The following is a 21,358-nucleotide window of genomic DNA, read 5'->3' as shown; positions in this document are numbered from 1 at the left end:
GCCCTAGAACCACGCGTCAACGCTTAAGTTCTTGATAGCTCTGCACTTTTATATGTTGTAATTTTCCACTCAATAGGACGGGGGTTGGTGTTCAGGGATTTCATTGCTATGACATCTACATAGTAATTTTGGTACTAATCACTCAAAACCTCTTCCAGAATCTAGCTGCCATTGCATTTGTCAACTAGACTTTTTAAGCTGGTCTATGTATCCAATGCCATGCACGCCATCGTTTTGGAAAACTGTAAAACAACGAGACTGAGCTAATGAAGTTAGTTTAAACATTGTGAATATTTACGGTGTTGTAATATTGCAACCCCCCCCCCTTCCCCTACCAATTTTTTTAAATATAAACTTAAAAATTTATAAAATTTAAATAAAATTTTAAACATCCAAACAACTAACATAATAATTCAATAAAATTTCTTAAATTTCAATTAAACTATACCTCAGCATAAATTAATCTATAAGAAATCATGATAAAATATGTACACTTGTATTTATTTATTTATTCAGTTTTTGCATTAACACATATAATTATGTAACTTGTAAGTCAGTAAGCACATTCCAGAGGCGTATACAGTATATCAAGATGTGTGTGTGTGTGTAGGGGGGGGGGGGGGGGTATTAATGACAACGGAAACTCAGATTACTTGTAGTAAAAATGAGTATATAAGAACAAAGGTCTTCTCAAGACTCAGGATTTCTCTATTAAATATCAAGAACAAAATGTTTTCTTTTTTTTTCATTCTTTCATCCTCTTCCTTATTTCTGCTATGGGGGGGGGGGGGGGGGGCACCCTTTCACATATATTTGCCACTATCCTTTAGACTGCTTTAGTCATAAAAGATCTTTCTATTTGTTTTATTACTTTATATAAGAAAAGGACTTTCCTGTAAATTACACAATTTAAATTAATCATGTTTCAAAGATACTAGAATTTTAAAACAACAACCGATTTATTTACCGACTCTGCATTTAAATAACAGACACAGTTTAAAGTCAATTTAACTAAGGAAACATGATGTTATTCGAGTTCAAAATCGGTGAAAATTTTAATTTGAACGTAAATAACATATATCATGTTTATCTACACTCAGTCTCATATTTTTATTGTCTCCCGCGTGGCACAGTGGTTAGAGCGTCTGCTCTAGAGTCGCGGAGTAAGGAGTTGATCCTTACGTCGCGGGTTCGAATCCCACTGTGGGACGTGGAGACCGGTCCTTCGGATAAGACCGTAAAATCCGAGGTCCCCTTTCACAGTAGGTGCTGGCACGAAAAGGATCCCTCACTGCTCAATGGCCGTAAGTGCCGAGTATAGGACAAAATTTGCAGCTCTCCACCGGCAAGTGATGGCGTCTCCATATGAATGAAAAATTCTCGAGAGGGACGTGAAACAACATACAATCAATCAATCATATTTTTATTTTTTAGCTCAGATACGCCATACATACATATATACATACATATACAGCTTTGAAATTAAATTCATTAATTAGCGTAACAAGAAACAACTTTTTAAATACAAACTTGATACTTTTATTCATAAATTAGGTTTAAGGATCTGCTAAACTTTTATCAAAAGAATTAATACAAATGCACTGAAGCACCCTATAAAGATTTTCGCATTACACATACCGGTATGTATTTTAAAATACAACGTTAATTTTCCGTGAAATGACGTTACCCGACTTTGAATGTGAACGACGATCGAAATGTCCATGTCCACGTGAACTTTCAAAATCCGGCCAAAGAGACCTGTTTTGCTGAGAAAAGGCGTGGATACGTCCAACAACATGTAAAATTCCATCGGATTTGATTTTAAATAATAAAAACTTATGTAATATTGTGTAAGTCTAAAATTGTATTATCACACGTTCTGTTACATGCATTTTGGGCGATTTTGGTATCACGATCCTACTTTTAAAGCACCATATAGTGACGTATCATCTAAAATGTTAAAGAATCATCATGGAATGTTGAAGTTTTAGCATATAATGTTAAAGTATCAGCGTATAGTGTTGAAGTATCAGCATATAAGGACAAAGTATCAGCATGTAATGTTGAAGTATAAGCATATAAGGACAAAGTATCAGCATATAGTGTTGAAGTATCAGCATATAATGTTGAAGTATCAGCATATAAGGACAAAGTATTAGCATATAATGTTAAAGTATCAGCATATAATGTTAAAGTATTAGCATATAATGAATGTTCTCCACATAAGGCAGCTGAGGCGTTCCATAGTTTTGGTTCATTTTTATTTACTTATTTCCTATAGCAATGAAGTTCATTGCTCCTATGTTAGGCATACAGTTATCTTATTTTGTTTTCAAAATGGCAATAGAAAGAAATCCAACATTCAAAGTTATGGAGAAACAACACCAAAAATCAATCAAAATAAAACACCGGGTTTCGAATTTACAGACCTAACTTAGACTTTGACATTATACCCAAGAGTTTCCAAATTAATGTCACTTCTAAAATAGTGTCAATCTCCAAACGCTTCCAAGAACTCTGAAAATGTATTACAAGGGGAATGAGCCCTTACATACCCCTGACGTCTGACATCCGCATAAGAGATCTCACTTTTCTCTAAGGGGCTGATAGACGAAAAACAAGTCAGAGAGGACACAAGAGCATTCTCTCGGATACTACGACTGAAGGAGCATTTCTCCAGAAAAGACTCTTATGATGATTCTGTTTTTGTTTTCATCTGTTTTGTTTTTTTAATGACTTATTTAAAATCCGAAAAAAAAATCCGGCAAGGCAGCGCTTAGTTGGTCTCGGTACACGGTAGGGTTTAAAGGCGTCGGAATATCCAAACTACTGTTTGGATATTCCGACGCCTTTAAACCCTACCGTCCAGTTAGTCCCACAGATGTTCGACTGGAGAAAAAAGATGGATTATATGGACACCAGTCGAGTGTGTTAATGTGAATGTTTGGGAGGAAGTCTTGACAAACTCTAGATACATTGTTAACAAGCTGAAAAATTAGGCATAACGCACACAGACGCGCGAGTGAGGGGAACACTGACACAAAGTTGACGAGCTCACAAATCAAAATCGCGCATCGGCTTTCTTTCAGTTTTTGGATGAATCTAACGATTATGATTATGATTGCCTACTGTATTAATAGTTGTTTCAGTGGTCTTAAGTGGCTATTACACAGATTGCAGGATGGCAAAACCTGGCCACCCTTGTATCGCTCTTTTTACTTTTCTCCATTCTTCCCTAAGCATAAACCGGTCAGTAATGTCTAGACTACAGTATGGCATTTAATCAATTGAAAGATCTCGACAAGTTTAATAATGAATTAATTCATTTAAATTAATTGTCTCAAAGTTGCCTGAACAAAACGCAAGAGCATTTGACTCAATGATAAATTATATTTGCTGACAAGGTCACTGTATCGACCATAGAACTTACGAAATGATGACCTTAAACGAGAATGCTGATATTCTTGTTTCATCAACTTGTTTGTCAACAATTTACCTCGTTTTAGAAATTGTACATAGGTAGAGCATGCTCTTGCGTATCGAATCAACTGAGAGATATAAACCCCGTATGCAGGTGATGAAGGTACATGTATATTGCTGCATAAGTAAGGGAAGTTGACGATTGAAAAGTTAAAGTCAATGTCATCACGTTTATCATAAAGCTTGGTTGTTAGATTACCATTAACATCTTTTTCAAGTAAAATATCCAAAAATGAAACAAATGTGTCAGACTCTGTGGTATCTTTTATTTCAAGCTTACCAAGATATATCGTATCGACATAAGAATGGAAATAACCATTGTTAATTGACAATACGTCGTCGATATATCTAAATATCGAGTTGAAGGCCACGGCAAGTGTTTTCTTTTTTTCATGTATAAGATTTTGGACAAATTCTGCTTCGTATGAATACAAAAAAAGGTCTGCTAGTATCGGGGTGCAATTGGTCTCCAAAAACCATATAGATATTGTCAATCAGAAACTCAATCATCTTTTTTATGTCAACTTCAGAGGACTTGTGTGTATAATCAGAATGTTTTTTACCAAATAATTTTGCAAATGACCAATGACAATGTAAGTAAATTTACGAGTTCCATTTTTATTGAAAAAAAAAAAAAAACAGTTGTCAATGATATCAAAATGTCTGGACTTTAATTTATCGTGGGGAATGGTTGTGTATAAAGTTGAAAAGTCGTAAGTTTTTAAGCTGTCGATTTCGGTAAAATCTTGTGATTTCAAATTTTCCAAAAGTTCCTTGGAATTTTTAAGTATCCACATCTGATTTACACCATTCTCGAATATATTGTTGCACAGTACTCTTGAAGTATATGCTTCACTACTGTTAATATCTTAGTGAGGAGTAAAGAAAAAGGCTTGGTTGAACATTTACTGGAACCCGCTATGTATCTTTGTAAGGATTTTTATGAAGTTTCGGAATCCAATATAGATATGGTAATTCAAATTCATTTTGGTTGTTTGGTATATTAAAAATATTCAAAACTGACATATGATTTTGAAGAATTTCTTCCTTAGAAAGGGAAATATGAGTATAAGTTGGATTACCACTTGTAGAATTAAATCCAAGTTCCTCTAAAATACATTTAATATAATGAGCCTTACAAACAAAGACAATGTTGTTACCTGCTTTGTCAACAGGGACCAGTACGTACTGATTATGTAATCTATCTAATTCTTTTTTCACTTTTAGATTATTGAATACAGAATAATAGATGGTTCTCATATTACCCCTCAATCTTTTAATGCGCGATTTTAACATACATCTGATACATTTAATCCATTCTGACAAAGTGTTAAGGTCTTCTTTTTTCATGTCTGGCGATCGCCTGGCGTAATCCTCTACAGAATCCATAATATTTATAAAATTCCGACGCCAGTTGAAGCATCGGGGTTCCCTATATTAAGGACCTTTTAAAATTAGTGATCTAAGGTCCTCATCATTAACTATATTAACGTCACCAGTAGTAACGTGTCCAGCATGGAAGTAATTATTGTTAATTGATAATACGTCCTTTTTAGTTTTTAAAATAAACTCTACTTCATATGAATACAAAATTAAGTCTGCTAATAACGGGGTGCAATTGGTACTGGGAATTCCGACAGATTTTTGAAAGACCTGATCTCTAAAAACTACAAAGATATTGTCAATCAAAACTCAATCATCTTTTTTAATATCTACTTCAGAGTACCTGTGTGTACAATCAGGAGGGGTTTTTTTTAAAATACATGTAATTTTGCAAATGACCAATGACAAGGTAAATAAATAAATTTACGAGTTCCATTTTTATTTTAAAAGCAGCTGTATGATGCCAAAAAGCTAGATTTAAGGAGGAAAAGGACCTTGAGCTGAAAAAATACTTGTCATTCATTTTTTTTTCATATTTTGTATATTTCTAAGTAAGTATGTCCCACACATCTTAAAGCAGTTATATCATTAGGTTTCTTACCTTATTTTGGAGATATAGATTGACAAATACTATGCCCTACAGTATCTAATTGGAGTTTTAATTCTCCATGTTTCCGGGCTCATTACTCTGTCCATAATGGGATTTTTTAAGTAATATAAAAATATCAAAGTGGACATGTGTCTTTTAAATTATTTCAGAGTATAACTAGGATTTAAAATTCGAAAAAGCAAGTTTTGTCTATCACACTGCCTCTGGATAGGGAAAATTACGCACTTTTTTAGACAACTTAAACAATAAAAAACGTAATTTAAAAAAAATTCTATCATTCAATATTTTTTAATTTACGTTGAAATGCAAATCCTTCAAATTGTTGATTAACTGTAAAAATTTCGAATGATGAAGCTGACCTCATTATTTCACAGGACATCGTTAAAGAGGATATAAGCATAACAAAAAACGTGTCATGTTACATTTTTCGAGTACGGGAAAAACCAACTATGACGTCACACGTAAGCTAAATAAGCGAAAATAAGATATACCTACATATGATTTCTGTCATCAGCCATGCAAAAATAATTTTTGTGTTCCCCATTTCTCAAAATATTTCATCATATACTGCTTACGACCTGTTTTACATAATAATACCGCCCCTGTGTTCACAGAGTATGATCTTGCTCTACTAACAGATTGACGTCACCGACTCGTTGGACGCGCAGTTTAGGGAAACAGAGGAGTGGATCAATCTTTTTCATAATTTGTTAATGTTTACAAGAATGTTAAAATTTTTAATTTTTTTTATATAAGATGGTTAATCAAGTTTTAAAAAATGTCAAAAAATTATACAAGAATTGATGCTTAACACGTTTTGCACTTATATAAACGGAGACTATGACGTAGTTAAACAGAGCCATGTGACCATGTGTCCTTCATCCCCTTAATTTATCGTGGGGAATGGTTTTATAAAGAGTTGAAAAGTCGAACGTTTTGATGTTATTTATTTAGGTACAAAAATTGTGATTTCAAATTTTCTATAAGTTCCTTGGAGTTTTTTGAGAATCCACAACTGATTAATTAACACCACTTCTCGAATATATTGTTGTACAGTACTCCTGAAGTTTCTCCTTCACTGTTAACATTTTATTGATGAGTAAAGAAAGAGGCTTGATAGAACATTTACTGGAGCCCGCTATGTCTCTCTCTCTCTCTCTCTCTCTCTCTCTCTCTCTCTCTATATATATATATATATATATATATATATATATATATATACCGGTATATATATATATATATATATATATATTTATTATACTTTCATGTTAAATACTAAAATCTGATTGGTTTAGACGCATTTAACAATCCGTAATGTTACCCTCAGAGTTAGCAACACACTTGACAACGGGTAACATTACGAAAATATCACATGCGTTCAAATCATGCGCGTACGGTTCACCGTAGAATTCTCAAAACGTCGGTTGTGCGTTTGAAAGAAGCCGAATAAACTACGTCAATAAAAGCTTCCGTCCGATGTAGCTTACCTGAAAACAACAAACGACAGACGAAACATCCTTGCGAGTGCACACTTTAGATGATAAAGGACTTTTTGAGTAGCAAACAAACAATAAAGAGGTTGGTAAATCTTTTCCGAAGCTTTCTTATTGAGAAAAATAGAAGCGGGGAGTTTGAAAGCTTTCTAAACGTGAACTTAACGACGATCTCCGAATTTTTTTATGACACCCGAAATCAATAAGACATTCAGTATAATAAAATAAATAGTGCACGTTTTTGAGGGTAACAGTTGAAATTGACACCCCTCGGAAAACCATTGTCAACCTCCGCTGACGCGTCGGTTGACAATGGTTTTCCTTGGGGTGTCAATTTCAACTGTTACCCTCAAAAACGTGCACTATTTATATAATATATATATATATATACATATATATATATATATATATATATATATATATATATATATATATATATATATATATATATATATATATATATATATATATATATATATATATATAACTTCGAGAGTCGGCGCACTGAATAGGATTTAGTGACACGCACTTTCATAGAATGATTTTAATTAAAAGCAGCACACTAGTAATCAATATAATGATTGAAATAGCCGTAGAATTTTTAATACTCTGTATAATGGAAGTAAAATTCTAATACTTTTTTTATGACGATCAGACAAATAAAACTTACTCACGCGGGAAAAGAAACAAATGAGTGATTCAAAACATCTAAAATGTGCTCTTTTAATGTTACAGCCTGTGAAGTAGGTACATATGGTGATAACTGTTCAGGAGGACCGTGTCCTTATGGATTCTATGGATTTGGATGTGAGAGTAAATGTAACTGTACCGCTAATCAATTCTGTGACAGGAAAATAGGGTGTGTTAACAAAACTTTAAATGGTAAGAAATCTTATCATACCAGTAAAATGAGGGTATTTAGAAGTTACATGTGTACATATATTATCTTCAGCTGCTTCAGCGATGCAGCATTAGCTTCGTTTTGTTCAAGATATATGATAACGCATTCAGAGTAAAATGTATTGAACTCGTCAGTATTTTTCCTTGGTGTCTGTTTAGTAGACCTAGGTCAGCTCAATATATTTTGTCGTCTGTTTAAAAGATTTCTGTCCCCAAAATAAAATCCGTAATCTTACAGTTGCTTTATTAAAAAAAAAAATCCACACCTGCAGGCATGCTTTAAAGGGTATCTTAGGATCAAGATATATCTAAGGACAATCTCAGAGAACATCTTAGTTTTAATTGAGGTTAAAAAATACCCTATTTCAGGCTCTTTTTACTCTTTGTCCTAATTTAAAACAACGGAGAGGATTTTCTATTAAATTTTTTCGGTGAAATAGGTAGTGCTGGTGCCAGCACTAGTGCAAAATCTTTAACCTACATGCATATGAATTTACAACGATCATTACCGTTACTTTGAATTTAATCCAAGACTTTTTTGTGAAATAATTACATGTATAATGTTTGTTTTTTTTTGTGATTTCAATTCAATTTAGCATTTATTGTACTGTGTGTACGTAAATGTATACATGTACATATACCTGTACAAATGGAAAAAGAGAAAATTTTAATTGACAATGCATTTATTAATTGATGTATTAAAAATTATCAATGTGTGTTTGTGTGTGTGTTTGTAATATTGCAATTTTCTTCTGTCGATTTCATAATCATGCCCTCTGAACCCTTCTTGAACTGAGCTTTTTTGTGTGTTACTTATTGCTGTGAAGTCATTTTGAATGGAAAGAGCAAGAGGGCTTATGTTGTGCTTTGTTTACATGTACAGTGCATTTTTAATATTTTATTATAGGATTAAACGTTCTTTTTTCAGAATTTATCGATGTGTAAACTCGTACCTTTGTACTCACAAACTGAATAAAAGTGCGAAGCACTTTTATGTAAAGTTTGTGAGTACAAAGGCATGAGCTTACACATCGATAAATTCTGAAAAAAGAACGTTTAATTCTTATAATTCCAATTACGAAGTTTAAAATTATTTCTCTTTGAAGCCTCCATACAATCTGTTTTTTCTGTACAGCGTAGGAATACTTTATGCCACGATGTGGAAATAAATCACAATCGAGATGAACGTAGATAAAGTTCAACTTTGATTGTCAAAACATTAAATAAAATAAGCTTATAAAAACTCATCGAATATTGTTTAAGTCAACAAATATCGTAAATACAAGTAGACGTCGTTGACCATGTTGACATAACGACAGACGCTCTAAAACGAAAGTAGCAGACCGACGACAACTTTGATTTGCTCTGGTTTGTTCAAAGACGGGACAGAATATAGGATGTAGAAAAATGAATTTGATGCTAATAAGGCAAGAGTCTAAGGTACGTTTCTCTTTCCTATCACAGCGCTACCGAGAACTGAGCTGATTTGTATTGTAGGCCTATTAGGAACGTCGAGAATATGACTTCAGAGATTTAAAAAATTCACACTCGTGATCTGACGGTGACATAAACATAATATTTCCGTCTGTCAGTCCTGTGTGTCATCAGTTTTGTTTTTATTTAATTTCAAGTTTCTGTAATTGTTTAGCCAAAACACAGAATAGAAGTAACGATTTGTTTCATTTTTCTTTACAATAAAAGCTAGGTCAAGAAAGGTAGTTCTGATTGAGAATTTATCGATGTGTAAACTTTTTCTTGAATTTGTTTTCGTCCAATCAAAACACAGGAAATCAATAAATCAAATTAAGATTGGAATTATATAGGATTTAAGCTTAATGACTGCTAGTGAGATCTTACTTCTAATGTACTAATTTTAGTTGTTCCTATTGTAAATATCATATTGAGCTAAACGGTGACTTCATATATTGTCTATCAATCTGTATAAAATACAAAGACCATTAAAGTACTCAGTGTTGTGTTCCGTGCAATATTCAGAAGATTCCGGGTTTGCCAAATATTAATGGACGGATCCTGTTAAGACGATTAACGCGAAGTCCCTTACACTCTTAAGAGACCCCACTAGTCTTGAAAAGCCGTCTAGTGGACAGTCCAGCGACCCCCAACCCTGTCTTGCATCCCTAGGGAAAAAAAGACAACTTTGAAGAGGAAAACTGGTAATTACTGTTGAATATAAAAAGTTATCTCTACTAAGTTTAGTTTCATTATTTAATCATCATATAGTGAAAAAGCATATCTGCAGAATATTTTGATTTTAGTCATTGTTTACAAACATTGAGAAATCCCACTGTGGGACGCGGAGACCCGTCCTTCGGATGAGACCGTATAAACCGAGGTCATGTGTCGCAGCGGGTTCTGGCACGAAAAATATCCCTCACTGCTCAATGGCCCTAAGTGCCGAATATAGGTCAAAAATTTGTAACTCTCTACCGGCAAGTGGTGGCGTCTCCATATGAGTGAAAAATTCTCGAGAGGGACGTTAAACAATAAAAACAAACAGTGAGTCGTTAGTCAGATGTACGAGGGGTGATCAAAAAGTTCGCGAATTATCTCTATATTTACAAAACCATAATTCAGATCAGAATGAAATTTGGCATACATATAGTCGTACAAATTTTCTATAAATAGCAGATGTTATGTGATGTTTTGCTCCATGTTTGTGATGTTACGGTGTGAAAATGAAGTCTATATATGGATGACTTGTGACAAAAAATGGTTGACTCAGTCGCACTCGAGCAACGAACGGCTGTAGAGTTTTTCGTATATCTTGGAAATTCCTTTGCATATACATACAAATATAACATATATTAACATATAATAATTTGTACAAGGTTTATGAAGACAAAATACTTGCCAGAAGTTCACTCATGAATTGGATCGATTGTATTAGTGAAGGAAGGGAGATAGTTAAAAATGATGTTTGTTCTGTTGCCCAGTTAAGGCAAGCTGGGGAAGAGATGTGTCCTTAGTTGAGCAATTTGTTATGAAAGATCATCAAGATACACGTAGAAAATAGTTGAATATCTTAACAATAATATAATTATTAAATCCTTAAAATATCGTTTACTTTAGATTTTTAACATATCAGATGTTATAAAAAGTAGGCGCATATGCTTTATCAGGTCGAGGAAACTATTTTCTGTGACGTCAGAATAAATTTACATGCTACACGAGGCACCCAACGTGACTGGTAAAGTGACCAATCAGCTGAATGAGTTGCATTATGGGTTACTACAAAAAATATTACATGTACGTTTCGAAAAAGCCAGTTTTTGAAATCGCTCTCGGAAAGACATGGTGCATTTTTCCAAGCATTTTACACACTTAGTATAATATGTACATCGTTATCTACTAGTTCCATGCTCACATTTACATAAAAATGTTTTACAACGGTAAAATTTGGGTTTTCTCCACTCCATTGTATAAGTCCGTTTGTTGACAATAGCCTGGCAGTTTTCCCGTGCTATACTATCTTTCAGTATGAATTTCACTTTTAATTTCTAGTAAACAAATAACAAAATAACAACGAATAACACCAGTAGCATGGCAAATTTACAGAATCTCAAGTTATAAAAACCGGGTTCTTATTTAATTGTGAAGACTGTGAGCGGTATTTAAAGTACTATTTTACACGGAAAATTGACTTTGATTGCTAATGTGAGCATGGAAAATCTTAATTAGTACCTATTCTTCATGTTTTTCACAAAAACATTAAAAATAATTATTAGTTGACTTTCCCGCAGTCATTTGAAATCGCGTCCTAAATTTGCCTGACCCACGTGTTTGTAGTAAAATATAAACATGTAGTATACCATCATGCTTTTCGGCTCATTCATTGGATTGGACGATTGCTCGCTGTAAGCACCTCTGTGCGCAATAACAACAATATCCATATATGGTAGATTCCTTGACCTGTTTATCCATTGGATAAACGACGCTCCCAAGACAGGGGACTCAGGTTTTATGGTCACCATGCTCATTCTGGGAAAGGATATCCTTATCCACCCATCCTATTGCCGAGATTTAGCCATTTCTGACAAATGGATTGTTCTTGTTATAAAAAATAACTTTCATGGTAAAAAATATAGGACTCGGAAAAATCTTTAAGCTTCTGTGAATAGAACGCTACGGAGCATGTCACCTGACCGCCTGGATCACGTGATTAGCGCATGGGCAGAACGGTGGCAGATATGCATTAAAATCGGACAGGACTGCTTTAAAAAATAATTAACACTGAAACCTTAAAAGCTTTTCTAGTTCTTTTATGGAAGCAATTCAATAAGTTTCCGAACTTTTTGATTACCACTCGTAACACGTATGAAATATTGAGATATTTTTTCTTACCTTTTAGGCAAAAAGTTGGTTGGAAAACATTTGGCTCTAGGCAAATGAAAAAGGGCATTTTTAGGCTGTTATCAATTTTTTCAAACAGTATCATTTCGAAATAAATCATTTCCCCAAAAGTTGTACCAGTTTTTCTGACAAGGAATGCATGCTTTGTAAGGACTTACTGGTAGAATCAGAAATACTTTTAAATCTCTAAGTCCACATTATTTGTCTCTTATTTGCAAATTTACACTTTAATAAAAACTCTTACTTTTTAGGCAAAAACATGTGTCCAAAAAAGAAAAATGGCCACATGTGCTTTTTATTTCCGCGACATCTTATTTTTTTTAATATATTTCTGAGGCATTTGGTCTCTATAAGCGAGACAAAATTTTTACGAATTCTGGTTATTGGTGTATATTATCTATACTAATAAAAATTTACGCGATAATGAAATTTTCGCGAGTAGACAGTATCGTGTAATAATGCAAAAATAAGTTCTCGCGATCAAAAAGTTATTTTAAGTACTGTTACTAAGTATGTAATTGCACTTGGGAATATAACATTTCAAGACATTAAAGAGCATGCAGCCATACCAAATGCCCAGAGAATCTAAAACGATAGTGCTTGCATCCAGGGAAAAATATGCTGTATTATACTGTTTTTGAGCTCTGAAGTATATTTAACGAAATTCTCTGTGTTTGCCTTTCTTATTTGGGTATGTGCTTTGAATTCTGTTTACTGTACATGGTAGCAACAGAACATACACGTTTCCCCATCTCCAAAACTACTTGATATTTTTATTGAAAGAATAATTTACCTTATTAAGACTTATATAATTTAACGATGTCACGCGATATGTTTTTGAGTGATATAATAAAATGCTTTTCTATCTATTACGTTTACCTATTTTTGTTAAATCTATATCAATTTATTAAAAGAAAATGTATATTAAGTTTCTAATAAGCCGGATGAATCTTTTTGACTGGTTTGATTTACTTTAGATTGTTTCCTTGTATTGAATGATATTAATTAAGGAATGTTTTTACAGTTTTGTGTAAATTATTAATGTGTAAATCACACAGACCTGTCTAGTAGGTCTGTGTGACGCTAGCGCTTCAAGAGAAATATGCCTACGTGCAAGTCTGTGTGATTTACACACCAATAATTCACACTTAATTTAAAAACATCCCTTTTATTAGCTCACCTGAGCTGAAAGCTCAAGTGGGCTTTTCTGATCACATTTTGTCCGGCGTCCGTCTGTCTGTCCGTCTGTCTGTCTGTCTGTCCTCTGTCTGTCCGTCTGTCTGTCTGTAAACTTTTCACATTTTCGACTTCTTCGCAAGAACCACTTGGCCAATTTCTACCAAACTTGCCACAAAGTATCCTTGGGTAAAGGGGATTCAAGTTTGTTCAAATGAAGGGCCACGCCCTCTTTCAAGGGGAGATAATTAGGGTTTAGTGAAAAAATAATGGCATCATTTAAAAATCTTCTTCTCAAGAACCGTAGGGCCAGGAAAGATGGAACTCATGTGGAAGCATCCTCAGGTAGTGTAGATTCAAGTTTGTTCAAATCATGACCCCCGGGGGTAGGGCGGGGCCACAATGGAGGATCAAATTTTTACATAGAAATATATAGGAAAAATCTTTAAAAATCTTCTTCTCAAGAACAGCAAAGCCATGATGAGCCATATTTATATGGAAGCATCCTCAGGTAGTGTAGATTCAAATTTGTTCAAACCATGACCCCTGGGGGTAGGGCGGGGCCACAATGGAGGATCAAAGTTTTACATAGAAATATATAGGAAAAATCTTTAAAAATCTTCTTCTCAAGAACAACAAAGTCATGATGAGTCATATTTATATGGAAGCATCCTCAGGTAGTGTAGATTCAAGTTTGTTCAAATCATGACCCCAGGGGGTAGGGCAGGGCCACAATGGAGGATCAAAGTTTTACATAGAAATATATACGAAAAATCTTTAAAAATCTTCTTCTCAAGAACAGCAAAGTCATGATGAGTCATATTTATATGAAAGCATCCTCAGGTAGTGTAGATTCAAGTTTGTTCAAATCATGACCCCCGGGGGTAGGGCGGGGCCACAATGGAGGATCAAAGTTTTACATAGAAATATATACGAAAAATCTCTTCTTCTCAAGAACAGCAAAGCCATGATGAGCCATATTTATATGGAAGCATCCTCAGGTAGTGTAGATTCAAGTTTGTTCAAATCATGACCCCCGGGGGTAGGGCTGGGCTGCAATGGACTATCAAAGTTGTACATAGAAATATATAGGAAAAATCTTCTTCTCAGGAACAGCAAAGCCCAGATGGTATATATTTATATGGAAGCATCCACAGGTAGTGTAGATTCAAATTTATTCAAATCATGACCCCCGGGGGTAGGGTGGGGCCACAATGAAGGATCAAAGTTTTACATAGAAATATATAGGAAAATTTTAAAAATCTTCTTCTCAGGAACAGCAAAGCCCTGATTGATGTATTATTATGTGGAAGCATCCTCAGGTAGTGTAGATTCTATTTTATTCAAATCATGACCCCCATGGGTAGGATGGGGCCACAATGGAGGATCAAAATTTTAAATAGAAATGTAAAGGAAAATATCTTCTGAAGAACTGCAAACCATGATTAGTCATTTTGATATGGAAACATATAGAAAAAATATTTTCTTCCCAAGAACAGGAAAGCTATGTTTAGTCATACTAATATGGAAGCATCCTCAGGTAGTGTGGATTCAAGTTCAAATGATGACCCCGGGATAGGGAGGAGCCACAATGGGGGATCAAATTTTTACAAAGGAATATATGGGAAAATTTTTTTTAAAATCTTCTCAAGAACAACAAAGCCATTTGTTATATTGACATGGAAGCATCATCAGGTAGTTTAAAATTCAAGCCCCCCCCCCCCTTCCCGGTAATCTTTTCAATACTGAACTGATTTGTGCTTTTGCCCAGCCAATGTGCTCAGGTGAGCGATGTGGCCCATGGGCCTCTTGTTTATATTTTACAATGTACATGTTAAAAAGCAACAAAATATACTCGATGTTTGAATTTCTCGCTGTCCTATATTGTTATATTTTTTATTAACGTCTCTGTAGCCACATTGTGACATCACTTTAGCACGAGTTTCTCCGTGTATATTTCTACGCGTGAGTATATACGAAAATGACATGTTCAAATCAATGTCATAGTTGGTTAAGTAAAAAAAAAAACACAGCAAATGTAAATATAAGTGTATGCAAACATCATTTTTTCCCCTTAAGTTGCATGTAAGATGGATAGCACTATTCAAATGGTTGATATCACCTAATCACCTTTTCGTTTTTGAATTTCTATTTGCATTTTTTACTATATTGAATAATAAGTGATCCCTCTTTCAAGACATTCTAGCTTAAAAAGAAAGATGGCATTCGCATAAAGGGGGAATACAGTGTCCATTCATTAAATGCACAGAAAAGAAAAGGGCCCATAGAACAACGATTTCCCATATGACAAACTAGATTTTTATTGACCCTAGGCAAATTCGGGCTGTCCTTTTCCCCTGTTATAGATTAAGGCAATTTGAAAACATCACATGTCATCAGTCCCTTTGAAATTTTGTATATTTCATTTGCAGTTAGTGTTGCTGTATTTATTGATACTATTTCTCTGTTTTTATTACAGGTATTTATGTTATTTACTTTCTGTATAAAATGCATGCATACATACAGTACATTATAGTCGGGGAGCTGTTGTTATTTCATATATAGATTGAATATGTTATAACACCTTTTCGAATAAGTAATATCAAATATTCAAAATAAAATATAATGTGATATCCATTCGTAAAAGTTATATCACTAAATCAAAAACTGAATACCTGATAAAAACTATTCGAATATGTGATATCACTTCATGGTAGTAAACAACAAACGCCTCCTTATATTCTTCCTTTATTGGTATACATACCGTATATAGAAGATTCAAGTTGCATTGAATTCAGAACAGCTTTTTCGGTTTTCAATATTCTGTAATTCTTGGAAAGTCAAAGCAAATTAATAGAAGCAGAAATCGCTCTCTAACCTGACGTGATTATAAAGACACAAATGATTTATTGAATTGTCAATTAGACGCATTGCCTTTTTGGTGAAAACAGAAAGGAAGGTTCATTAAGGGGTGCTAAAATTACTTGATATTTCTGGCAGTGTTATTGTGGTAAGGTAATTAAATATTCATATTGTAAATTTTACATCTCACTCAGATTCAGAGATTTACAGAGAAAACGACCCCTCATACCTTCATACAGTTGTTGCTGTTGCAATGGCAGTAATTCTAAGTGTCGGATCAATTTTAGCCATCATCGTCTTTTTTTTCAATGAGAGGTTAGTAATTTTAAAGTTATTGCATGCTCAAATATCTTTGGCCTGAAAATAATGGAAACAGCTCTTACGCTTTTCAGGAGAAAAGAAAAGTTTATGATAAAATAGTTATGCTTAATTTGAATAATTTGCTGGCCAATGTTCAAACGCTTCAAAAACTGTATATAATTTTATTATAATTAGCTATATTTAAACAAGTGCATGCCCCGCTATGGAGAGTATTCCTTTGCAAAAACCGGAATATTCTTAGATATGTTTCAAATTATTTTAATTAGTCAAACCTCGGTAACTCTTGACAAGTTCACCTCCAGTAATCACTTTTATGTACGAGAGTTAATGCACGCTATGGGCTGAAATTTAAGCAAATGTTTATTTATCATATTTAAGTACATCTTAATATTTTTAATTATTATAGGCAAAAATAAGGATTTTATTATACTTGAAAGTGCACAGGGTATGGCCCTATGGCGCATGACCAATAAATCAGGATTTTATCAGGAAATATGCGAGTATTATTTCGAAATAATTGTATTAAATAAATAAGGTTGGGGTAAATATTATTTAGCTATATTGTATTTAAAATATGGAAAGACACTGTCATTGCAGACTGTCAAAAAAACTGCCTATTTAGTTTAGTGAAAGTTAGAGTACCTTTCATAACTTATTAATACAGATTTTAATAAGGCCCCATATGTGTGCGAGATTGGCTTCTCGGCTGTTTATGGAGGAATAAAGGGAGTGTATGCGTGAGTAAAATTCCCGGAATTTAATTAACTGATGGCTTTCAACTTTTTTTAGCAACGCGTACGATATGAAACATGACGTTTCTTCAGACTTTTTGAGGTTATCATCCGTGCATCGTAAGGTACGGAAGTCGGTAGGTGCCAGGCAGAAAAATATTTTATCTGGCGGCCGCCAGATAATTATCTAGCGACTGCCACATAAATAACTGGCGGCCGCCAGAAACTTATCTGGCGGCCGCCAGAAAATTATTTGGCGGCCGCCAGATAATTTCTGGCAGCCGCCAGTTAACCTTCTGGCGGCCGCCAGATAGTATATGGCGGTCGCCAAATAATTATCTGGCAGCCGCCAGATAACTTTCTGGCGGCCGCCAGAAACTTATCTGGCGACCGCCAGATAAAATATTTTTTCTATTTTGGCACCAACTGGCTTCCGTAGTAAGGCGATACCACACATTACAGAATATCCCATATTTGTTTATTTGAGCATATAATTCTTTGAAATTTGCTAAGTATATTGATGAAAAATGTTCTAAAGAGTAGGGAATATTTTTAGAAAGCAGTGTTGATTATTTTTCACTTAAAACTACGTGTCCACGATTTTACTGGACAACCCTCGTATATGTATAATATGACTATATTCCAAAAATATACAAAAATAGCACACAACTTCACAAGAACAATTAAATCTAAATGTCCTAATACAATTTGAAAAAATTATACAGAGTATGATGATCCTTAGTATGATTTTTTTTTTCAATCTTGCCCTCAAGCTTGTTCACACAGCGTGCATGTTCTGCTACACATTAGGAAACTGTAATCCTTTCGCAACTTGTTGCGGGAGGGAATATATAGGTTCCATAACCAGCGCGAGTTAGCAACCAGTTTTTCTCAATCTCTCGTTCCTTTTTGTACACCGCTTTTGCGAAAGCGAGGGGACATTAAATCTCATTCGTCTGTCAATCCGTAAATCTGTCCGTCTGTCAGTCTGTCACAAAAACTCTTGGTCATAACATTTGAATGAGAAGAGATAGGGTTTCCATATTTCACATGTACATTACCTGTGACAAGATATTTCCAAATATACTATGATTTTTTCATCTCGTGACCTTGGCCTTCAAATTTGACCTATTTTTCTAAATTTTGACATAACTTAAAATTGGTCATAAAAATTTGAATGAGAAATGATAGAGCTTTCATATGACCTATGTACATTACCTGTGACAAGAACTTTCTAAATATATCATGGTTTTTGACCCCGTAACCTTGAAGTTTGACCTACTTTTCAAAAATATTATCTTTCTTTATAACGTTTGATTGAGGAAAAAATAGAGCTTTCATATTTGATATGTTTGACATGTGCATTACCTGTGACAAGATATTCCTGAGCATTTTTTTACCCCTTGACTTTGACCTTTATGTTTGACCTAATTTTCAAAAATTTTAAGTTTGGTGATTATTACCCGTGTCAAAATGTTTTCATATATGTCATGATATTTAAACCCCGTGACCTTCACTTTCAAGTTTGACCTAATTTTCAAACATTTTATCAGTGTAGCTAATTTTTGAGGGAGTGAAGATAGGGGATTCATATTTGACGTGTGAATTACCTTTGACAAGCATTTCCAAATGTACTTTGATTTTTAACCCCATGACCTTGAAGTTTGACCTAATTTTCAAAAAAATTAACATTGCTGATTACTTTTGATGGAGAGAAGATGGCATTTACATTTGATTCTATTTTTTCACATGTGCATTACTTGTGACAAGACCTTTCGAATTGTATTTATATTTGACCCCATGACCTTGAAGTTTGATGTAGATTTGAGAAGATATAATTTTTGCCATAACTGTTATTAATTCAATAATTTATGTCTTTTTGTATGATGCATAAATAATAATTAAACACATAAACAAGACAGTTACAATATACCATAAATAACGACTTCCAATCCACTTAGACACCGAAAGCGGGGGACCACGATTCTTTGAATTTGCTTGTTCTTTTTTTTTAATATGAGTGTCTCTTGAAATATGAAAAGATAAAGGAACCGGAGTTTGAGGAAAAAAACGGTCACTACCTCGCACCCCTTATAGATCCTTATAGATCCTGATTTTCCCATTATACTAACATTGGATTTATGTATTTTGGTAAAATAAACATGGCGCTTAAAAAGCAGCCAATAGGATCGTCGTAGGTATAAGCAGCCAATCAGAATTGCCTTAGTCGTTTCTTAAAATGTTTTGAACACGAAAACAGAACAACTGCGCAGGAGTGATGAAACACAGTTGATAATGGAGCACTTTAACACTTTGCGTCAAAGTCATCAAAATTCTCTAGATAAATTCTTCATGCTAAAAATAAAAAAAAAAAGAATTGGTTGTTCTAATATCGAAACATCTGACTTTACAGATTAAAGTTTCTACGCCAGTATCTGACAAGTAGTAAGTTCATGTATTCGCATAATATTGTTAAAATCAAACAAATAAAATTTGAAGAATTAATTTCCAAATTGAGAATTCATTTTTGAAACTTAACAAATAAAGGATTACATATTCACTGACCAATTTTTATTAAAATCTTTCAAAAAAATTTAAAATTTATTCTGAAGAAAAAAAAAATAAAAGCAATCTTTTACGAAGGAATAGGGACAAACTATGTTGGAAACGACAATTCAAGCCGTGAATCAGAGGAGCCGCAAGAGGACTACTCTCAGATGACAAGGGCCTCTAACAACTACAACATACTGAGCTTCAACAAAAGATTTAACGTAGTTTCTAGAATCAATGACACAGAGGAAGGCGAAATTTACGATCAAGGTTGCGTCGCTATTTCAAGTCAAACGGAAGAGTCTGAGGACAGTTATGTTTCCTTAGCACTGAGGCAGAACAAAGTGCTGTTTTCTGCAAATGCTATCAAGGAAGTCATCGACGGAAAACAGGAAAATGCAATCGCTGATAATACACGAGGCCTTAGGGATAGCTATATTACACTTGCACTGAATCCGAACAATTCTTCTAGAATTACAGGAAACATCGAGGAAAACACTGGAAAATATGCAAATCTAAAGACACAGACAGGATATTCAAATAGGGGCGATCGGGATATTTATGCAAATACTCTGCCAAAACTTCCTTTAAACTATTTTGTACTTGAAAATAACAAGTACAGTTCAAATGAGAAAAGAAGTCACATGAATGATACGTTATGACCTAAGAATTGGTATCATACAGAGAGGGGAGAGAGAGGGGGGTTGCTTTTGTATTATTTCGATACATTTTTCAATACTCAATCATTATAGGTGTTCTTTTTTGCGTGTTTTAAGCAGGAATATGTGGAGAGTGCATTGATACATTTTTTTCATGAGCGACAACAGTAACCTTTTTCTTTTGAAAATGTGAATGTTTTTTACAGAGAAATGTTCTTATCGATTCATGTAAAAATATCACGGGTTGCGCCTTCCGTCAGACGACAAAACGAAAATGTAAAAAGCAAGACAATATTTCTTTTACCGATTCTTCCTCATATTTTGCTGGGTTACGGTGTTAATTTACTTGACTTCCATAAATACCTGTTCATATGTTTCTTTTTAGAATGTTTTTCTGTACTTTTTTGCGCTTTGATATCCTCTGTAAAGAAATAGTCTTAAATTAAACGTTTCGTTTTACGCCTCTATAAAAATAAATGATGCAAAAACTTCAACGGATTGTATTGAATTAAAATTTGTTGGTCTACAAATGTAACTGGGTCTAACAAGTTATAAAAAGAAGGAGCCAATCAAATTATTCGATCACTCCAGGGCACAGACACTTTTAAAGATTGTTTCCTGTGACAGAAACCATACTTATTCTGAATTACAAAAAATCTTTGGTTGTTTTGTTTGGAAATAGGTACATGCTTCATAACCTGGTGTTGTTGGCACATAATTAAAATTAGTTATAACAATTGAACCTCAATTTAAATACTGTAAAATCACATTTTCGTGGAGTCAAATTTTCGTGGTTTTAGGAACAATTGTAATTCGTGGGGA

The 21,358-nt window shown here is 33.9% G+C and overlaps 1 protein-coding gene across 1 annotated transcript in view; it reads left to right on the top strand.

Moving 5' to 3' along the window:
- Positions 1-20,539, top strand: part of LOC133204583 (uncharacterized) — a gene marked incomplete at its 5' end in the record, with an annotated part of 235,854 nt that extends 215,315 nt beyond the window's left edge. Inside the window, 4 exons of the mRNA XM_061340336.1 lie at positions 7,702-7,899; positions 16,470-16,590; positions 19,741-19,772; positions 19,971-20,539. Of these exons, the coding sequence (XP_061196320.1) occupies positions 7,702-7,899; positions 16,470-16,590; positions 19,741-19,772; positions 19,971-20,539 (920 nt within the window). The remainder of the gene's footprint in view (positions 1-7,701; positions 7,900-16,469; positions 16,591-19,740; positions 19,773-19,970) is intronic.
- Between the last annotated feature and the right edge of the window lie 819 nt (positions 20,540-21,358).

This window comes from Saccostrea echinata, unplaced genomic scaffold (genome assembly GCF_033153115.1).
Source record: "Saccostrea echinata isolate AGI-Se365-2 ecotype Australia unplaced genomic scaffold, CSIRO_AGI_Sech_v1 ptg000054l, whole genome shotgun sequence".
Lineage (NCBI taxonomy): Eukaryota > Metazoa > Mollusca > Bivalvia > Ostreida > Ostreidae > Saccostrea > Saccostrea echinata.
The sequence above is the reverse complement of the archived record's forward strand: the minus strand, read 5'-3'. Positions and strand labels throughout refer to the sequence as shown.